General features: G+C 35.7%; 1 protein-coding gene across 1 annotated transcript in view; it reads right to left on the bottom strand.

Moving 5' to 3' along the window:
• Positions 1–17,470, bottom strand: part of LOC113079231 (calsyntenin-2-like) — a 43,000-nt gene extending 25,530 nt beyond the window's left edge. The window contains exons 1-3 of the mRNA XM_026251449.1: positions 17,413–17,470; positions 9,901–10,023; positions 4,728–4,923 (exon numbers count right to left, since the gene is read on the bottom strand). Of these exons, the coding sequence (XP_026107234.1) occupies positions 4,728–4,923; positions 9,901–10,023; positions 17,413–17,470 (377 nt within the window). The remainder of the gene's footprint in view (positions 1–4,727; positions 4,924–9,900; positions 10,024–17,412) is intronic.
• Between the last annotated feature and the right edge of the window lie 263 nt (positions 17,471–17,733).

The raw sequence follows: 17,733 nt of genomic DNA, 5'->3' as shown, positions 1-17,733 counted from the left end.
TAAAATAAAATAACCTTAAACTAAAACTGATTAAATAAAATAACTCATGCATGTCCAAATTCCCCGCTACCGTAATATTAACAGTTTTATTAAAATGCTACCATGACGTCTGTTTTTATATTGTGTATCAACAGTAACGTTATACATATGTATATTGTTTAGATTAACTAGACGACTAACGTTAGACAGACATGAATGTTTATTCATAACCGTACTGAAAATAAGTAAATATTGTAGCTGATGCTAAATGTCTAGCTAACAAGTTTGCTGGTGCTAACTTGAGGTAATTTTTATAAATAATGTCCAAATATTTTTATTCAACCACCTAGGCTATATATATATATATATATATATAGATTACATCTAGGGACAAAAGAAAGGATGTGATGTTCAGAACATGGTAACTTCAAAGAGGGGAAGAGATGCACCCCATTTGGCTGGGGTGTTTTTACACCACAGACAAGGTTTGAGAAGGAAAAAATCATTATGAAAATATAATTATATTTTCCTTAAAATCTTCAGGCCTTATTATCATGTCATATATAACTGTGATGTTCTGTAAAACAACAAACTTTAAAATACTTTGTTCTTACTGGTGAAAATCAGATGGTCATATCTGTTTTCTCTCAGGTACATCACAGTGTAAGCTTCAATATTTTATTATACGTATCTGTACTTTTACTCAAGTTTATTTATTTAATTTTAACTTTTTATTCATCAAAGAATCCTGAAAAAAGTATCACAGATTCCAAAATGATACAACAATAATAAATGAAGTACCTGAAGCTGACGTAAATGTATAATAATTAGCAAAGATGATTAATTTAGCGCTGTAAACGCGCGTGTGAGGGGCGGAGACGCGCCACGGAGCGTCAGACACGCGTGAGGACCAAACACAGCAGAACGGTAGGAAACTTCACTCCTCTTATTATTTCTCTTTTACTATAGCGATTTATTTTTAGATACGTGATCTGAGTCTTTCATAGATTTGTAGAGTTATTAGAGTATAGAGTTATTAGAGAAATTGAGTTATTTTTTACAGTCTTTGGTCGAAGTTTTCAGATCGGCAATTCGGAGCCTGTTCGCGACTCGGTTGATTCAGATCGGGACTTCGGAGCCTGTTCGCGACTCGGTTGAGTCAGATCAGGACTTCGGAGCCTGTTCGCGACTCGGTTGATTCAGATCGGCACTTCGGAGCCTGTCTCGACTCGGTTGATTCAGATCGGGACTTCGGAGCCTGTTCGCGACTCGGTTGATTCAGATCGGGACTTCGGAGCATGCTCGCGACTCGGTTGATTCAGATCGGGACTTCGGAGCCTGTTCGCGACTCGGTTGAGTCAGATCAGGACTTCGGAGCCTGTTCGCGACTCGGTTGATTCAGATCGGCACTTCGGAGCCTGTCTCGACTCGGTTGATTCAGATCGGGACTTCGGAGCCTGTTCGCTACTCGGTTGATTCAGATCGGGACTTCGGAGCATGTTCGCGACTCGGTTGATTCAGATCGGGACTTCGGAGCCTGTTCGCGACTCGGTTGAGTCAGATCGGGACTTCGGAGCCTGTTCGCGACTCGGTTGATTCAGATCGGGACTTCGGAGCCTGTTCGCGACTCGGTTGATTCAGATCGGGACTTCGGAGCATGTTCGCGACTCGGTTGATTCAGATTCGGGACTTCGGAGCCTGTTCGCGACTCGGTTGATTCAGATCGGCACTTCGGAGCCTGTTCGCGACTCGGTTGATTCAGATCGGGACTTCGGAGCCTGTTCGCGACTCGGTTGATTCAGATCGGGACTTCGGAGCCTGTTCGCGACTCGGTTGATTCAGATTCGGGACTTCGGAGCCTGTTCGCGACTCGGTTGATTCAGATCGGGACTTCGGAGCCTGTTCACGACTCGGTTGATTCAGATCGGGACTTCTGAGCCTGTTCGCGACTCGGTTGATTCAGATCGGAACTTCGGAGCATGTTCGCGACTCGGTTGATTCAGATCGGGACATCGGAGCATGTTTGAGATTTTTTTAAATTCAGATCTGGACATCGAAGCAGGAAGTGTTTGTCAAACAGTTAATTGGTGATAAATTAATATTTGGAATTGAGGCTTTTTTTTACCTGTCGATTCAGCATGTACATGGACCCACACACAAAGGTGGACACACTCTAGACTTAATCATCAGTAGAGCTCTAAACTTTTCATCCATTGTTATTAAGGACGTTATTCATAACCGTACTGAAAATAAGTAAATATTGTTAGCTGATGCTAAATGTCTAGCTAACAAGCTTGCTGGTGCTAACTTGAGGTAATTTTTTATAAATAATGTCCAAATATTTTTATTCAACCACCTATATATATATATATAGATTACATCTGGGGAGAAAAGAAAGGATGTGATGTTCAGGTTACTACAGTAATTATCAAAGAGGGGAAGAGATGCACCCCGTTTGGCCAGGGCTGTTTTTACAACACAGACAGGGTTTGAGAAGGAAAAAATCCTTATGAAAATATAATTATATTTTCCTTAAAATCTTCAGGCCTTATTATCATGTCATATATAACTGTAAAACAACAAACTTTAAAATACTTTGTTCTTACTGGTGAAGATCAGATGGTCATCTCTGTTTTCTCTCAGGTACATCACAGTGTAAGCTTCACAGTGAACATTACTCTCGTCAGCGTAGTCCATATCAACAACAAAAATATATCTTGACTCCATATAGTGGTTATTTTGGAAAAAATCCCAGGTATTTTGAGCAGTAGGATTATAAAAAAAAAAATGTGTATAAAATTGCAAACATCTATCTTTCAGTACTTTTTTACTTAAGTACATAACAAATTGAGTACTTTTGTACTTTCACTTGAGTAAAATTGAAAAAGGAGTACTTTTACTTTTACTGGAGTAATATTTTATTATACGTATCTGTACTTTTACTCAAGTACTTGATTTGTGTACTTCATCCACCACTGACGGCCAGTCCTGACACACTTTTGCGAGCTGAAAATACCAAGATAACAAGCTTGCATCATTCATGTCAAAGACAGAGTGAAAAGTGAGTAATGCTTTGCAAAGGGCAACAGCTCGTTTGACAAATGATGGGATTACAAACACTCCTGCTAATCTGTGCTGTAATGTTAAAAACCAGAACATACAGTACGCAAACACACATATGTATATGAATTAAGCATGAAATCTCTAGTAAACCTGTGTGATTTTGCAGTTTTACTCCCCTTTAGACTCCAATATTTCATTTTTATCCTTTATCCGTCTGTGTGAGTGTGAAGTATCGTAGATCCAAGCTGTCAAAACCAGATACAGTGATACAGTAATCCTGTCTGGATTAAAGAGTTACAGAGTAATGAGGAAAGTCTCTCTCTCTCTCTTTTCCCTTTCCACGATTTCATCACTAACCTCATTTCTATCTCACTCAGTCACAAATGTCTTTTTCATTTTGTTTCAAAGGACTTGGGTCTAGCTCACTGCATTAGCTCTGTTAAAGCATCTTTATATCTGCCGGTGAAGAGAAGCGCCTTTGGCTCAGTGTTTATTTGCAGCTTTCAGTCTGCAGGTGCACAGGTGCAGCGTTCACTGTAGAGCTCTTAAAAGCTCTTAATGCCTGAAGGTCAGACACCTGCTGTTCATAGTCACTACTGAGATAAAAAAAACTTGATTTTTGAGTGGCAGTTCAGTATCCTACAGTTCTGTAAAAAAAAAAAAAAAGAAAGAAAGAAAGAAAACTGTGAGGCATCTTGAAATTCTGTATGTATGCTAATGTAAGAATGAGACTCTTATGCTCACCATACGGTAAAAATTTGAAATATTTTTACAATTTAAAATAACTGTTTTCTATTTTAATATATTTTAAAATATAATTTATTTCTGTGATCAAATCTTAATTTTTAGCATCATTCATCCAGTCTTCAGTGTCACATGATACTTCAGAAATCATTCTAATATGTTGATTTGTTGCTTATTTATCATCAGTTATTACTGGTTCTCAGTTATTAATAATGGTTGGCTTTTTACCAACGTAAAAAAATTTTTTTGCTGCTTCATATTTTAAGTGAAAAAGTTTTTTTTTTTTTTTTTTTATAGAAATCTTATGTAACATTATAATTGACTTTGCTGTCATTTTTGAGCAATTTAATGCATCCCTAATGAATATTAATTTGCCTTTATAAAACTGTACTTACCCCAAATTTCTAAATAGAAGTTTCCAAAAAAAAAAAAAAAATGTTTTCAACATTGATAATAATCAGAAAAGTTTCTTGAGCAGCAAATCAGCATATCAGAATGATTTCTGAAGATCATGTGACTCTGAGGACTGGAGGAATGATGCTGAAAGGATCAAAGGAATACAAAGGATACATTGTTGTTTTACATTGTAGTTACATTCCACAATATTACTGTTTTTATGTATTTTTAATTTAATAATGGAGCCTTAGTGAGCATAAAAAAGAAATAAATTACAGACACCAAACTCTTTTTTTTTCTTCTTTTTTTAAAGTTTCAACTACCCAGTAGCAAGTGCGTGAATTAAAGGACATAAAAAACAGGGCACTTCTAAAAGTAGGAAAAAAAAAAATCTTCAATGAAACTGTGAATAATAGAGAGAGGTGAGTCAAGCATGGATGAATCATTTTAGAAATAGTTCACCGTGTTCCTTTCAGTTCAGAAACACCACAAACATGAATCAGACTGAGGAGGAGGAACATGCATTTCTTTAAACACACACTGACTTGTGTGATCTCTTCTCTCCGTGTCCCTCCGGTCCTGTGCCACAGTCACGTGCTTGAATGATGAAGGTGAACTCTCTCTGACGCTCGCAGTCGATCGGTTCACGCGCTCGCAGACGGCCCTCTCCGGACGTGTGGTTCAGAACCACAGCCTCGAACGGCGCGCTGTCACCCTGCATGTGAAAGCCACAGATTTCACCTACAGAGTGAGAAGACCACAGATTAACACTTCCATTCTTTTCACCAACTTTCTTCTTTGTAGGCTCTTTATAATCCCACAAATGTCTCGCAGTGAGAAGAAAGGGGGTGAATTCTTTACTTTTCTAGCTCTTTGTGGTTTTCCCTTTGTTAAACTGTCAATATAAACATGAACTGCCAGATATTTGGAATAGTTAAGATTTTTAATGTTTTTGAAAAACTGTAATTTTGTGAAATATTCTTACAAGTTTTCTACTGTAATACGTTTTAAAATGTAACATTTCTTTGATGCAAAGCTGCATTACTCTTTCTGATATGATGATTTGCTGCTCAAGATTCATTTCTGATTATTATCAATGTTGGATACTGCATCGTGTTTTTGTGGAAATCACGGTATACTAACATTCAAAAGTTAATGTTATTATTTTTTTTTATAAAGAACGAAATGTATACTTATATTTAGCAAAGAAAAAATGAATTTATCAAAACTGACAATAAAATATTTTGTAATGTTACATAAAAATTCTAGTTTAAATAAATGCTGTTCTTATGAACTTTCTATTTATTAATCTATCTATTGATCTTGGAGAAATACATCACAGTATCTACTTATTAAACAGCAAAAATCTGTTTTTAACATTGATAGTAATGAGAATATTATTAATAATTAAGCAGCAAAAGACTGGTATAATATCTATTTGAAATAGACTTATAATGTTAGTCAAGTTGACATTGTCCCCAATTCTCATGTGGAGGTGAACTTGGCTTGTAAGAAACCACCTAGCAACCACCTACAACAGCTTAGCAACCACGGAACACCATAGTAAATGAGCACTCAAAACTATTAATATGATTGTGTGTGTGTGTGTGTGTTGTGTAAAACAGCACTGCTGTCCAGCACAGATAAGAGTATTCTCCATCTCTCCTCTCTTTGATCTTCAGAATAAACCCACATTCACAGCATATACAGAACAACAGAGAGAGGAAGAGCCAAAGAGATGGAGAAAAAGCAGCAATTCTTTAGCTGAAAAATATTTCACAATCTTACATTGGCTATGTTTCTACATGTGTGAGTGCATGAGACTAAACATGAATAATAGTGTATACAGGCGTTAATAAAGCAAGCATTCAGAAGTATGTGTGAGTTTTAGTTTGTTCTGTTTTTTTAAGCTTTGCTTTTATCAAAATGCGCTGACACTGATATAGTAAGGGGGTGTGGCACTGTTTTTTAATTGTTGGTCTACATGTTTTTATAAATGTCCATTTTGTTTCATTCTCTCTCTTTTTAATATATCCTGTATATCAGGAATAAATTGCTTCCTCTATTGAAAATTGATTTGAATAAAAGTGTCTGCTAAGTTATGTTATGTTAATGAGGGGCATTTTCTATGTATATAAATATATAAATTGCAAGCTTTATCATACTGAATATTGAATATATTGCAATATTGATTATCGTGACAAATAAATTAATAGATGGTCAAGAAATATTGATTTAAGTTGAAATTATGTTGAAGAAAGAGACTATGGAGTGATATGAGGGATATGGCTTCCTGAGAGCTGTGCAATAACACACAATAGTTTGTGCACTAACGTATAGAAGATGTGTAGATTGGACAAAAACAGACCCACTGACCCGTGATATTCAGTATCTGTGATATAGATATATAATCATGCTATGCTTTATAGTCATAAATATTGCTGTAGAGATGAACATGACAGTGTTTAAAGGAATGAAAAATCAGTATTGAGTGAATGAATTGAAGGCTGGATCACTGAAAGCATTCACACACACACACACACACACACACATAGTATATCTGTGATTGACAGCTGTCAGCTGAACACAAACCTCAGAGAGAAAGAGAAACCCCTTGAAAAATAGAATTCCTGCTTATATCTTTTCCTCAAGGCTTTCTCACCATATTCTTTAAACCAGTGTCTCTCAACTGTTTTCACTTCAGAAAAAAATATATTTTTGTGCATTTTATAAAATACAAAATTGTATTATTTAAATATATTAATATCGAGCTGAATATACTGTAACAATATGCAAAATGATTAATGTAAAAATACTGAAAGGAAACCTGGACTGAATACCAGTTTCTAAACTTCTCTCTCATCAAACAATAATTCATAGCACAATGCAAACTAATTAGGAATATATCCGTGTGTGTATGTGTGTGTGTGTGTGTGTGTGATATGGACAGATACATATTAACTTTGTGATGTTCTCTTAATTTTTATCAAAGTTTACAGCATTTCAATATGTTGCCATCTGTCTAATTTTACTGGCATCTAAGTGAATGGTGAGTTTTAGTTGCTTGTTATTATCTTCATTTATCATTTTTTAAATCAATACTGACCTGTGACCCACTTACGATTTTACAATTGGAGGTTTGTTTAGTTTTCAAAGTGTAATTATGATGCATTTGCCTTTCAATCAATAACATAGTTTCCATAATCTTCAGTGCTATGCAAGCATGAAACTGCTGCTGTAATGACCAGTGAGACAATGTTTTTGTATGGTTAAAAAGAGAGTGTGTTACAAAAAACCTTAATTACAAAATGCTATTAGCAGAATAGATGTTTTTTTTGTGTCTTATTTTTAAATGTCTCTTATGTGTTTGTGTGAGCTTTATCGAAATTCATAAAGCTTTATTGAATTTAATGCCACCAAAGAGGTTTCAGACACTAACCATAACATCACATCTAATTATATAGGTCAGATGAGCTTTTGAGATAACCAAACAACCATTAAATGACTACAATATGTAATTATTTTAGACAAAAAAAAAATGATCTTGACACCATTACTCTTTTTACATTCTTCTGAATTGCATGCATATCATTGTAAGACATCACTGTCAATGTCAGCTACTGACACTTTTATGCCTAAAGGAACAGACACTTAAACCTCTGTATGTTACTGGGACACAGCCAGACTATAGTGTGTCTCATTTACTGCCATGTGTTTGATCAAAGTTTACAGACTCCCAGCAGCTGTGATTTATCCTCTCTGATACTGTCCCTCTTAGAGACGGAGCGTCTTATAGACCTTGAGGGTGTCGTATACACCTGCACTCGCAGTGACCCCTCTCACACACACACACACACACACACACATTACTGAACGCTGTCTTTTATCATTCAAGTACCTAGTGAGCTTCGACATGCTTTCTTTCACTTCAATCACTTATTCCCCTTCAGTCGCTTGTCACTCCTAATATTAATAATAATTATATATATATATATATTTTTTTATTAAATGTAAAGATTTTTCAGCCTATGACAGTGAGATTTACTTCCTTGTATATTGCACCCATCAAAAAAACATCCGGTCCTCCTTATGCCAATTCATTGGCAAATGGTCTATGAGGTAAAGTGAGGTAAAGTTCTTTAAAGTGTTTATGATTAAAACTTATCAAAGCATTGCTTAGCAACTACATGATGAATCTAGCATTTGATCTGACGTTCACAGCAATCACTCAGCTCTTTATAACAGTGCTCTGGTACAGTGTTCAGATCAAATCACTGGAGCATTACACCCATCAATTATTCAGCACGTTGATTTGTAACCTGCCAGCAATTACCCTCTTAACAAACTCAATCTCACTTCAACATAAATTACACCCTCTTAATTAATTACTCTTCATCGTTGGTTGCTGGAGAACCATTAATCACACTTTATATTTAATTACATTTATAGGTGTATTACCTGTAACACACATCGAAGACATCTTGAGTGTCAAACACAAACCTAATTCAATCAGATCTGTGCTTTCACATGCATGGATAATGTTTTCTCAGTTCAGTGTGTTTTCATAATTTTCGGAAGCATGGTTTATGAGGACACTTTCTGTGTCCCCATAAAAACAAAAGGCTTAAATAAAGCGGCACTTAATGATATTGACAAATTGCCAGTAGTTTTTTATTTTAATGTAATAATTAAAAATCTATCATATATATTTTGTCCCTGTAACAACAGAATTGTTTTTGGTGGTTTAATATGAAGGATATTACACTTGATCTGTATTTTTATTTTTGATCAGACTATAACCTAGAACCCCTTTACCCTTGCTGTCTTCCTCCCCTCGGTGTCTATGTACACTAGTTAATTAATTTCCTTGTCAGAATACAGTCATGGATGTTTGTGTAAAGGTCACATGTGGCATTAAATCACATCAAAGGATACTGTATGTTGGGGAAAATGGGAACAGGTGGCGATAAAACATTTGTGTGTGTGTGTGTGTGTGTGTTAGATGTCAGGGATCTGGGTCTCTTTCAGCAGCAGCTGTCTGACAGTATTCTGCCAGTATAAACTCCACTAACGTTCCCCAAAGAACTCATTTATTTAGGAGGAATAAGAAAGAGAAGAGATTGTTAAATCTGGTAGTATTTTACGGAGAGAACACTAAATCATCAGAGATGGAAAAGTGCTAGAGGGAGGAGTAAAAAGAAAGACTTCCTTTTTGAACTATGCCAATTATTATTTGTTTTAATTGATTCCACCTGAATCTTTTTAAGTTGCTTTGAGATTCTTTAGAATTTAAAGTTTATTTTGATTCCAGTCTGAAATGATGGATGGATGGATGGATGGTTAGATAGATAGATAGATAGATAGATAGATAGATAGATAGATAGATAGATAGATGCAGTGCTGGTCGTCTGTGTGTGTGTGTGTGTGTGTGTGTCCTCAGGCAGTGACTCAGTTCAAGTGTATCAGAGAAATACAGTTCATCTGGAGTATCTGATACATTGGCAGTGTGATCTGGCAACCAGCAGGGGATCTGGAAAAGCATAAAGCATCTAATAATCAGAAAGAACAGATGGAGTAGACAGACAAACACACACACATACACACACACACACACACACACACACACTCATCAGCTGAGACTGCCTCAGGAAAGATGTGCGTACAGTGCTGTAATACAAACCCATTAGCCTATAAAGCGCTCATTCCTTGCTTTCTTACCTGCAAATGGAACAGGTGCGTCTTTGTCCAGAGCCACTAAAGGAGGATCCAGCAGAACCACATCTGTGTTTTCTGTGATGACACCATGGTATGAGCTCTCGATCCACGGCTTGTGCTTATTCACTAAGAAAGAGAAACGATCTTTGATTTACTTTGAAATCAAACCATTGACAATCTTTTTTTAAATACTTCTGCATATCTAAACACAAGATTGCACCCTCTGTAATGTCCACAAAGACATGATTCTCAGAATACTGTTCAGTCAGTTCACACTGACATAAATGCAACTCAATAGTAGAAATGCTGCAAAAACGCCCTTTTTGAACCTTTATTTTTAATTAAGAGTGTACTTTGATCTTTCTTTTATCTGTTTAAAACAGTTGGTAAACTCAGTTGCACTTCCTTCTCAATCAAAGCATTAAATCCTCAAGACTCTGTAGGCACTTGTGGAGAAACTGTTCAAATGACATGCATGTGCAGTAAAGAAAGACTATAATTGAGGCAGACACACAATACCAAACCCATATTGCAGTCTGAAGTTGAATTATAAATCAGTGCGTTTTACAACCAACCATATAAAAGTGAGTTGGCAGCAGCCAACAATTGTTTTATGTTTTACAATGAAATTTATCAAAGACATGAATTGACATCTTTTGATCTTTAAGACATAAAAACTATATTGTTTGATTTCTAACCAGACACTGAAGAGAATAGAGACAGAAACCTGGCAAATGAAAAATACAATCATTTGTAATTAATTTATGGTCTCTTGTTGTGGATTACACCTGGGAAAGCTGCACCTGATCTGCCCTCACTTTTCTTCTCTCATCTACTATTTTTCTTCTTATAAGAAATAAAGCATGCCCTCTAAAGGTCAGGGCCACATCATTTACTTGTTTTATGTCCCAGAGAGACCAACTAAAGCTGAGAGAAGCACAGGAGAAAGAGGTAAAGAATGGAGGACAGAAAGAAAGATGAGGGAAATGGAGAGCGTGAGATTGAATGGAGGCCAAATCACTAAAAATCGACTTCTGTTTGAAAGGCATGGAAAACAAGGACTTTCATTGACTGATAAATACAGCAGTCCACTTTATACCCTGCAGAGGGGAAAACATATTTATTAAAACTAATACAAATGCGCTAAGTCAACCGAGTAACAGATTCTCATTCTGGGTCAATCAAAGAGCTTGCAGAGCCAAGAGAAAGAGTCTCTTTTTCTCACATACACAACAGAGGAAATAAAGTGTTGATCTGTCTCAAAGCTGTTTTAATCCGCCGGCAGCTGTTATGGGTTTTTCTACATCCCGAAGGTTCGATCTCCCTCCCAAATGCATGCTCTCTCCTTCCCTTCTGCTTTCTCTTCTAACCAGTGCCATTGTGTTTTGTAAAATGCCTATTTCTAGCAAGAATTGTTTTAATGTGGCTAAATTTTTTTCCAATTAAATGCAATGTTTATTTCAACCAGCTTGATGCTGATTCATAAAATCCCGATATCAGAAATTCTATGCCAGTGTTTCCCACACAGCGTTCAATCAGTGTCGCACCCGCACACTTACATCTGCTGCCAAATCTACAACTCCATGGCAAAATAAGTCCTATTTTATAGAGTATGTAATCTGGATTGACTACAATTTCAATCAGGACCACTTCCGTCAAGTATATATGACAATTATATTGCATACAGTTAGTGTTGGTGGTATGGTTATGTTCTGGGCAACACTCAGCCATGCTTGGACAGAGCGGGGAGAGCAGCAAGACAAATCCCCCTGGGGTACAGAACAGAACCATTATAAGCATAATTACAATTCTCAATTACATGAGTTGTAAACAAAATGTGATAGAGACTGCTTCCAATGAAGACACTGTAAAGAAAGAATAAGTTAGACAGGATTACAGGTTCAGTTGGTGGAGCTGGGGTTGGAGGAGGGAATTAATTGCAAGCAGCGATGCGAATGAAGCGACACTGAAGAATGGGAATTTAAATAGACCACAGGTGATGGGTGTCAAGACTGGATTGGTGCATGTCAGGAACAGCTGATGCAAGCGTGACTAAAGTGGCCTGACTGAACTAACGCGATGCTCGATAATAATCAAACATAATAGAAAAAAACGGTGTGTGCTGCAAAATAATGACAAGAAAACATGTACAACTTTTAATACAATTTGTAAGATTACTATTTTCAATTAAATGTAAAAAAGTTAAAAATTTAATTATATACATATATAATTTTTTTAAATAATAAAATACATATAATAATGGTGGATCTTGGGATAGATGATATAAAGTATCAGTTTGCTCACTGTGGTCACTGCAGTGAACTGAAAGTTAGAAATCTGCTTCAGTGTATTTTGTTTCTACAACATAAAGGTCTGCTTTATGAGATATGAGATTAATAACATACTATATTTCTGGCTGAAGGTTTCCTCAGCATGAAGCCAGTTAGCATTGGTACTAAACAAAGGCTTGCGGGTTTACTCCGAACAGCAGTGCTCATGAAGATCAGCATTCCCCACAGCAGCAGTGCAATGAGCATTGAAGGAGTGTGACAGAAGTATTTCCCTGCAGCTTTATTGTGTCTGTGATACAGAGGTGCTCAGGAAGAACAGAGCCAGAATGGCTCCTTTACACTCGTGTGCATTAAGAGCCAAAATGGTTCCTTTCATCTCATCGCTTATGGAGGGAAATGAGCCCAGAGCACAGAGGGAATGTCAGAACTTGGTTACAGGAAGTAAATTAATATAATCTTTTTTTAGTGAGTTATGAAAATGAATGTTGTTTTGATCTGTGCAGATATGATTGTGGTACATTTTGTGTGACAGTTTCAGCTGAAATAATTTCTGTATTATATGTAAGGGAAAGAATAAAGATGTAGACATACTTGTTTGTTAGATACTGTCAGGAACAACAGGCTTTATGTAGGTTTTATGAATGTAAATGTAAGACTTGATGCGAACACAATTCATTCATGTTCTGGAAATGTAGCACAATAAGTAACACAAAGTTTAAAAGTGCCACTTCCAAAAAATACAGTCTGCATTATTTTTTATTAATTTCACCAAATATAAGCTTAAGCCTTGAATATTTGTTCCCCACCACTAGACTTTGGAAATGTTTTACTGTACCTGCAAAAAAGTTATGTTTTCCTTTTTTCCAAAGAGTCTTAAATCAAGATACATTTACCTCGGAAGCAAAAGAAGTGTAAGAAGCCTTGTTTTCTGTAAAACTGAACAAAATTAAGTGAGTTTATGCTTAAAGCAAGGAGAAATATCAACAGATTCAAAGAGATCAACTTAGTTTCTATGGGGATCACATGTTTTTTTCATACCCCACTGGCAGATTTTTGCGCTTGCTTTAAGCATAAACTCACAAAATTTTGTTCAGTTTTACAGAAAACAAGAATGCATATCTTCATTTTGCATCTCAAGTAAATTAATCTTGATTTTATAGTATATATTTTTATTGGAAAACAAGAAAAAACACTGAGGAAGATATACATTTTTTCAGTGTATGAAAATTTTAATGAGAAACCCTGAATAAGAATGAGTGGAAAAGTTATGAGATTTCCAGATCGACTCCAAAAAAGTTCTTATATCTTCTTTAGGACTGTAGGATCATTACCGCCCAAAATCACTCTCTCTGATCACATAATGTGAAGATGCCTGATTAAGTGACTCTAAACTCTCAGATGTTTCCATTAGGCTGCACTAATGGACTGAGCTGAACTTAATTCTGCAAAGATTACAGGAGATGAGAGGATCAGAGATGAGTTCAGTGGCCTCTCTGGACACACACACACACACACACACACATGCTCCCCGTGACTCTGACAACTGTGGAATTAAGCGACTTTGTTAGTTTAATGGAGAATATACAATGGGAAAAGATGCTGTTTAAAATTAAGTTTCAATATCATAAAATATATCAGAGCCGTACCAGGGTCCCCTCAGACTGGGTCAAACTGCCCACCTTATTAGTTGATATTCTTGATGCTGCTCTGTTTGTGCTCTATGCACTTCTCTGTATGTTATTAGGATGACAAAAAAAAAAAGAAACTTATTATTGTCCAAGTGTTCTTCGATGTCAAAATGTTTGAGATGCCTTATCACATTAAAGAAGCTGGAGTTAAGTGCTCATAGAAACTGAGTCTGAATTCCATTGTGATAGTAAAAGAGTGCAATGTAAGACAAACATTTAGTACTTGACAACCATTCAATGAAACAAATGTTAAATGGTCAACTTTAGCTGTTTTGATTTTAAAGCATGATTTGCATGATTCATGTAAAGTCATGAATTTTTGTTTCAAGGAAAAAGTTGCCATTTTCAGCATATTAGACATATGGATGTGTGCATATCGTTAAATAAAAACAATATTCCCAAATAAAATAACTTTGCTATCCTTAAAAATATTTTACTTTCTAAAAACGTATTTTTGTAATATGTAATAATCTTTCAAGTACTCAAACCAGGGTTATTAAAGTTAATTTAATTAAATTAAAAATGAAACTAAATGTAAAGCCATTAAATCATTTTATTCCTAAAATAAAATACATGTTAACCATGATGTACTAAAATAACTTAATACAGAAATAAAAACGAAAACTACTGAAAAATACACAATTACTAAAACTTTAACTAAAATTAAAATAAAAATCTCAAAGATACAACAATAAGTTAATGACTGAAACATTTTGTAAATATGTGCTTTTAAGACCCGCAACCTTTATTTATGACTTCATTTTCTGCATTCAATATAATATAATATAATATAATTTAATTTACCCTGCGACTCTATAGAGGATAATCAGTTTGAAGAATGAATGGGTGGATATAATAATAATAAATACTGTTGGCATAATATTATTTCTTTATCTGTTCTTTTCCTCTATCCTGTCCACTCTTAGAATCCCAGCAGATCCTGTATAGAGGAACATGAAGAATGCTCTGCAATACTGCTGTAACACTTTCATAGTCCTGATGTAAGAGCTCCTAAACTCTAAGACATGAGGGGTGTGTGGAGAGGTGTGCATGCATGAGCACAAAGTTGAAGGAGAGATGAGTGATGAACATATGGTGTGAGCCTCCCATGAGCAGCCAAACACACACACACAAGAGAGGAGGAACATGTAGCTTCTTTTGTGGGATGATGATGATGATGATGATGACACACTCACTCCACTAATGAATATATATGATAGATGCATGGTTAACAATCAATCAGAGGGCTGTCAGAACCCACACAGGTTCAGACGGTCGACACATTAATCAAATGTATGTAGAATGCAGCCTCAGCGAAACCAAACCCTAGAGTCATCAACCCACGAGCCTAACGAGGTCTGTTCAACCATCCTGATTCTAGTTCAAGCACTGCTATCTCCCAAAGAACCAGGCTTCCAGTGTAAACGTGATGTATAAAAAGTACTTTCTAAAAACTGTAAGGCCTAGAGACTTAAACTTGGTGAAATCAGTTTGGAAACACAATAGCATAGACTCGTCCCGATTGTCCCAAGGAGGGCACTATAAATACAATATAATTCATTTTTGACCATAACTCCTGAACCGTTTGATATAGACCCCTAACAATTATAATTTTAAACTGTTGATTCATCGTTTAAACTTGGCATGGGTCACTTTTACTTCAATGGCTATAACTCTTGAAAGAAATGAGATATTCACTCTTATGTATAGGCTCAAATTAATTAAAAATTGTAGCAAAAACTTCTGAAAAGAGTAATTTGCCTCTTTGATTTTAAGTGCTTAGAGGTTTGCTAAATAATACATGATATCTTTTTATGCACACACCATGATAATTGCTTTTTGGAGCTGCTTTTGTTATCCATCATCATTGCTAATTATTTGAATATAACAATAGACAGTAGCAACATTTTGATTTAAAACACCTAACATTACCATTGTTTAAAATGTGTTTACAATGTTGTTTTAAACACTAAGAATTTAAGACATCACAATATTATAACTGTAAAATGATGTTTCTTTCATGATGATCTCATTCATGTTAAGATTTGCTAAAGATTTATTTCTAGTAGTTAGTCGTTTTTAATAGAAATTAACTTTAAGTGAGTGTTAGATGAAGCTAAGTTAATTTAACAGGTGGAAATGAGAATGTTACCAAACACACGTAATATTAGCCTATGATTGTGAATTTTTATAAATCAGTAGTTTCTGCTAGTAAAAAACAACAACAACAACAACATGCAAAGACAGATATTTGCAGCATATAATGTATTAATACTGCACCATACCTGAACTCTTGTGTTTATAAGAAATGTATTTGATCTGCTATATAAATAATGAAGTGAAAGAAGTCCATATATCATTGATTTGAAAACCCAAGGCCTACATAGGTTCTTTTCTCTTCCTTATAATGCATTGCCCTTTGTTGCTTGGAAACGTGGAAACGTAATGCAAGAGACTGACCTGAGACCTCAGCAGCTGCTCAGTGTGTCACAGTAACTGCAAACACAGCGTACAGATATATAGCATCTGCTGACACTGATCTTTGTGGTTTATTTTGTGATTTCTAGATGTTTATGATCATTCCAGGCTGAATTAACTTTGTTTATTTTTGTGCAATATCAATTGTGACATATACTACTATCTTATGTTTCTGAGATAGAGAGAGAGAGATTTGTTTACTCCCGTGACAGGGACAAACAGCCCGAGGAGTCTGCAGCTAGTGAAGTGAATCATGAAATACACAAACAAGCAAAGCTGAAACACAGCATGGATAAACAATGAAAATGGAAAAAGAAAGACAAGAACATGCATCACTGGACAGGATAGGACAACAATATAAGACAAGAAAAAAAGATGAGAAAAGCTGAGCATTGATAAATTATTGTAAGCTCAATGTCTTCAGTCTGTTGCATACACAGTACACACTATATATTTTATGAGAATGCATTTGCAAGGAAATTAAACCCTTTTAAAACTAGATTTACTGTATTGTTATAAACTAGGATTGCAGCTGGAATTAATTCGCAACCAAAACAATTATTTATCAACTTGCATTTTGAAAACATTGTTTAGCCTACATTACATATTTTTTTTACACTTATACTCATTAGACAGATAAAAAACGAACCACTTCTCTCAAACCTTCAAACTTTGATAATAGCATCACATGATAGGCTACTTATTGTGACAGAAAAAGAGAGAACATAACTATTGTATCCCAAAAACTCAAATACAGCATCATAATGTGATGCATTTCTTCCAGCAACTGATCAGTAAGTTAGCGTTTCATTAAAGACATTCAACCTTAAATCTCAACACAACAATAAAAACTCGTCATTTAAAACTATTAGGATAAAATCTTATTTCGCACGTTTTAAAAATTCTGACATTTTGAGCGCACAGGTCATTCAGAAGAAGCGCACATTTAATAAACCCTCTCAGCTACCAACCCCCACCCCCCCCCCCCTTTTGATAAGTTTTAAGCGTTTTGTCTCAGAAATGCATCATATCCTGCAGTTATGCTGATGTTGTCTTACCTCTGTGCGCGCGCACGCAGGAGAGCTCGAGCAGCATCAGGACCAGTATTCGTTTCATTGTAGTAAAACTCTTCCGGTCTTTCTGTTCTTCCTGATCTCTCTCACACTAACACAATGGTGAGATGTTTAAAAATACATCTGAATTAAACTGCACAATCAATAAGAGTCGCTGAAAGATTTAATGTGAGCTGACGCTCTGTCGCGTGAAAGAGCTTGACACTGTGAGAGAGAGAGAGAGAGAGAGAGAGAGAGAGAGAGAGAGAGAGAGAGAAAGAGAGTGTTTCCTTAACGATTACTAGACCATCGCTACCCTTTATGTGT

Source organism: Carassius auratus, unplaced genomic scaffold (assembly GCF_003368295.1).
Source record: "Carassius auratus strain Wakin unplaced genomic scaffold, ASM336829v1 scaf_tig00027474, whole genome shotgun sequence".
Taxonomy (NCBI): Eukaryota; Metazoa; Chordata; class Actinopteri; order Cypriniformes; family Cyprinidae; genus Carassius; species Carassius auratus.
Note: the sequence above shows the minus strand (reverse complement) of the source record. Positions and strands in the feature narration are given on the sequence as shown.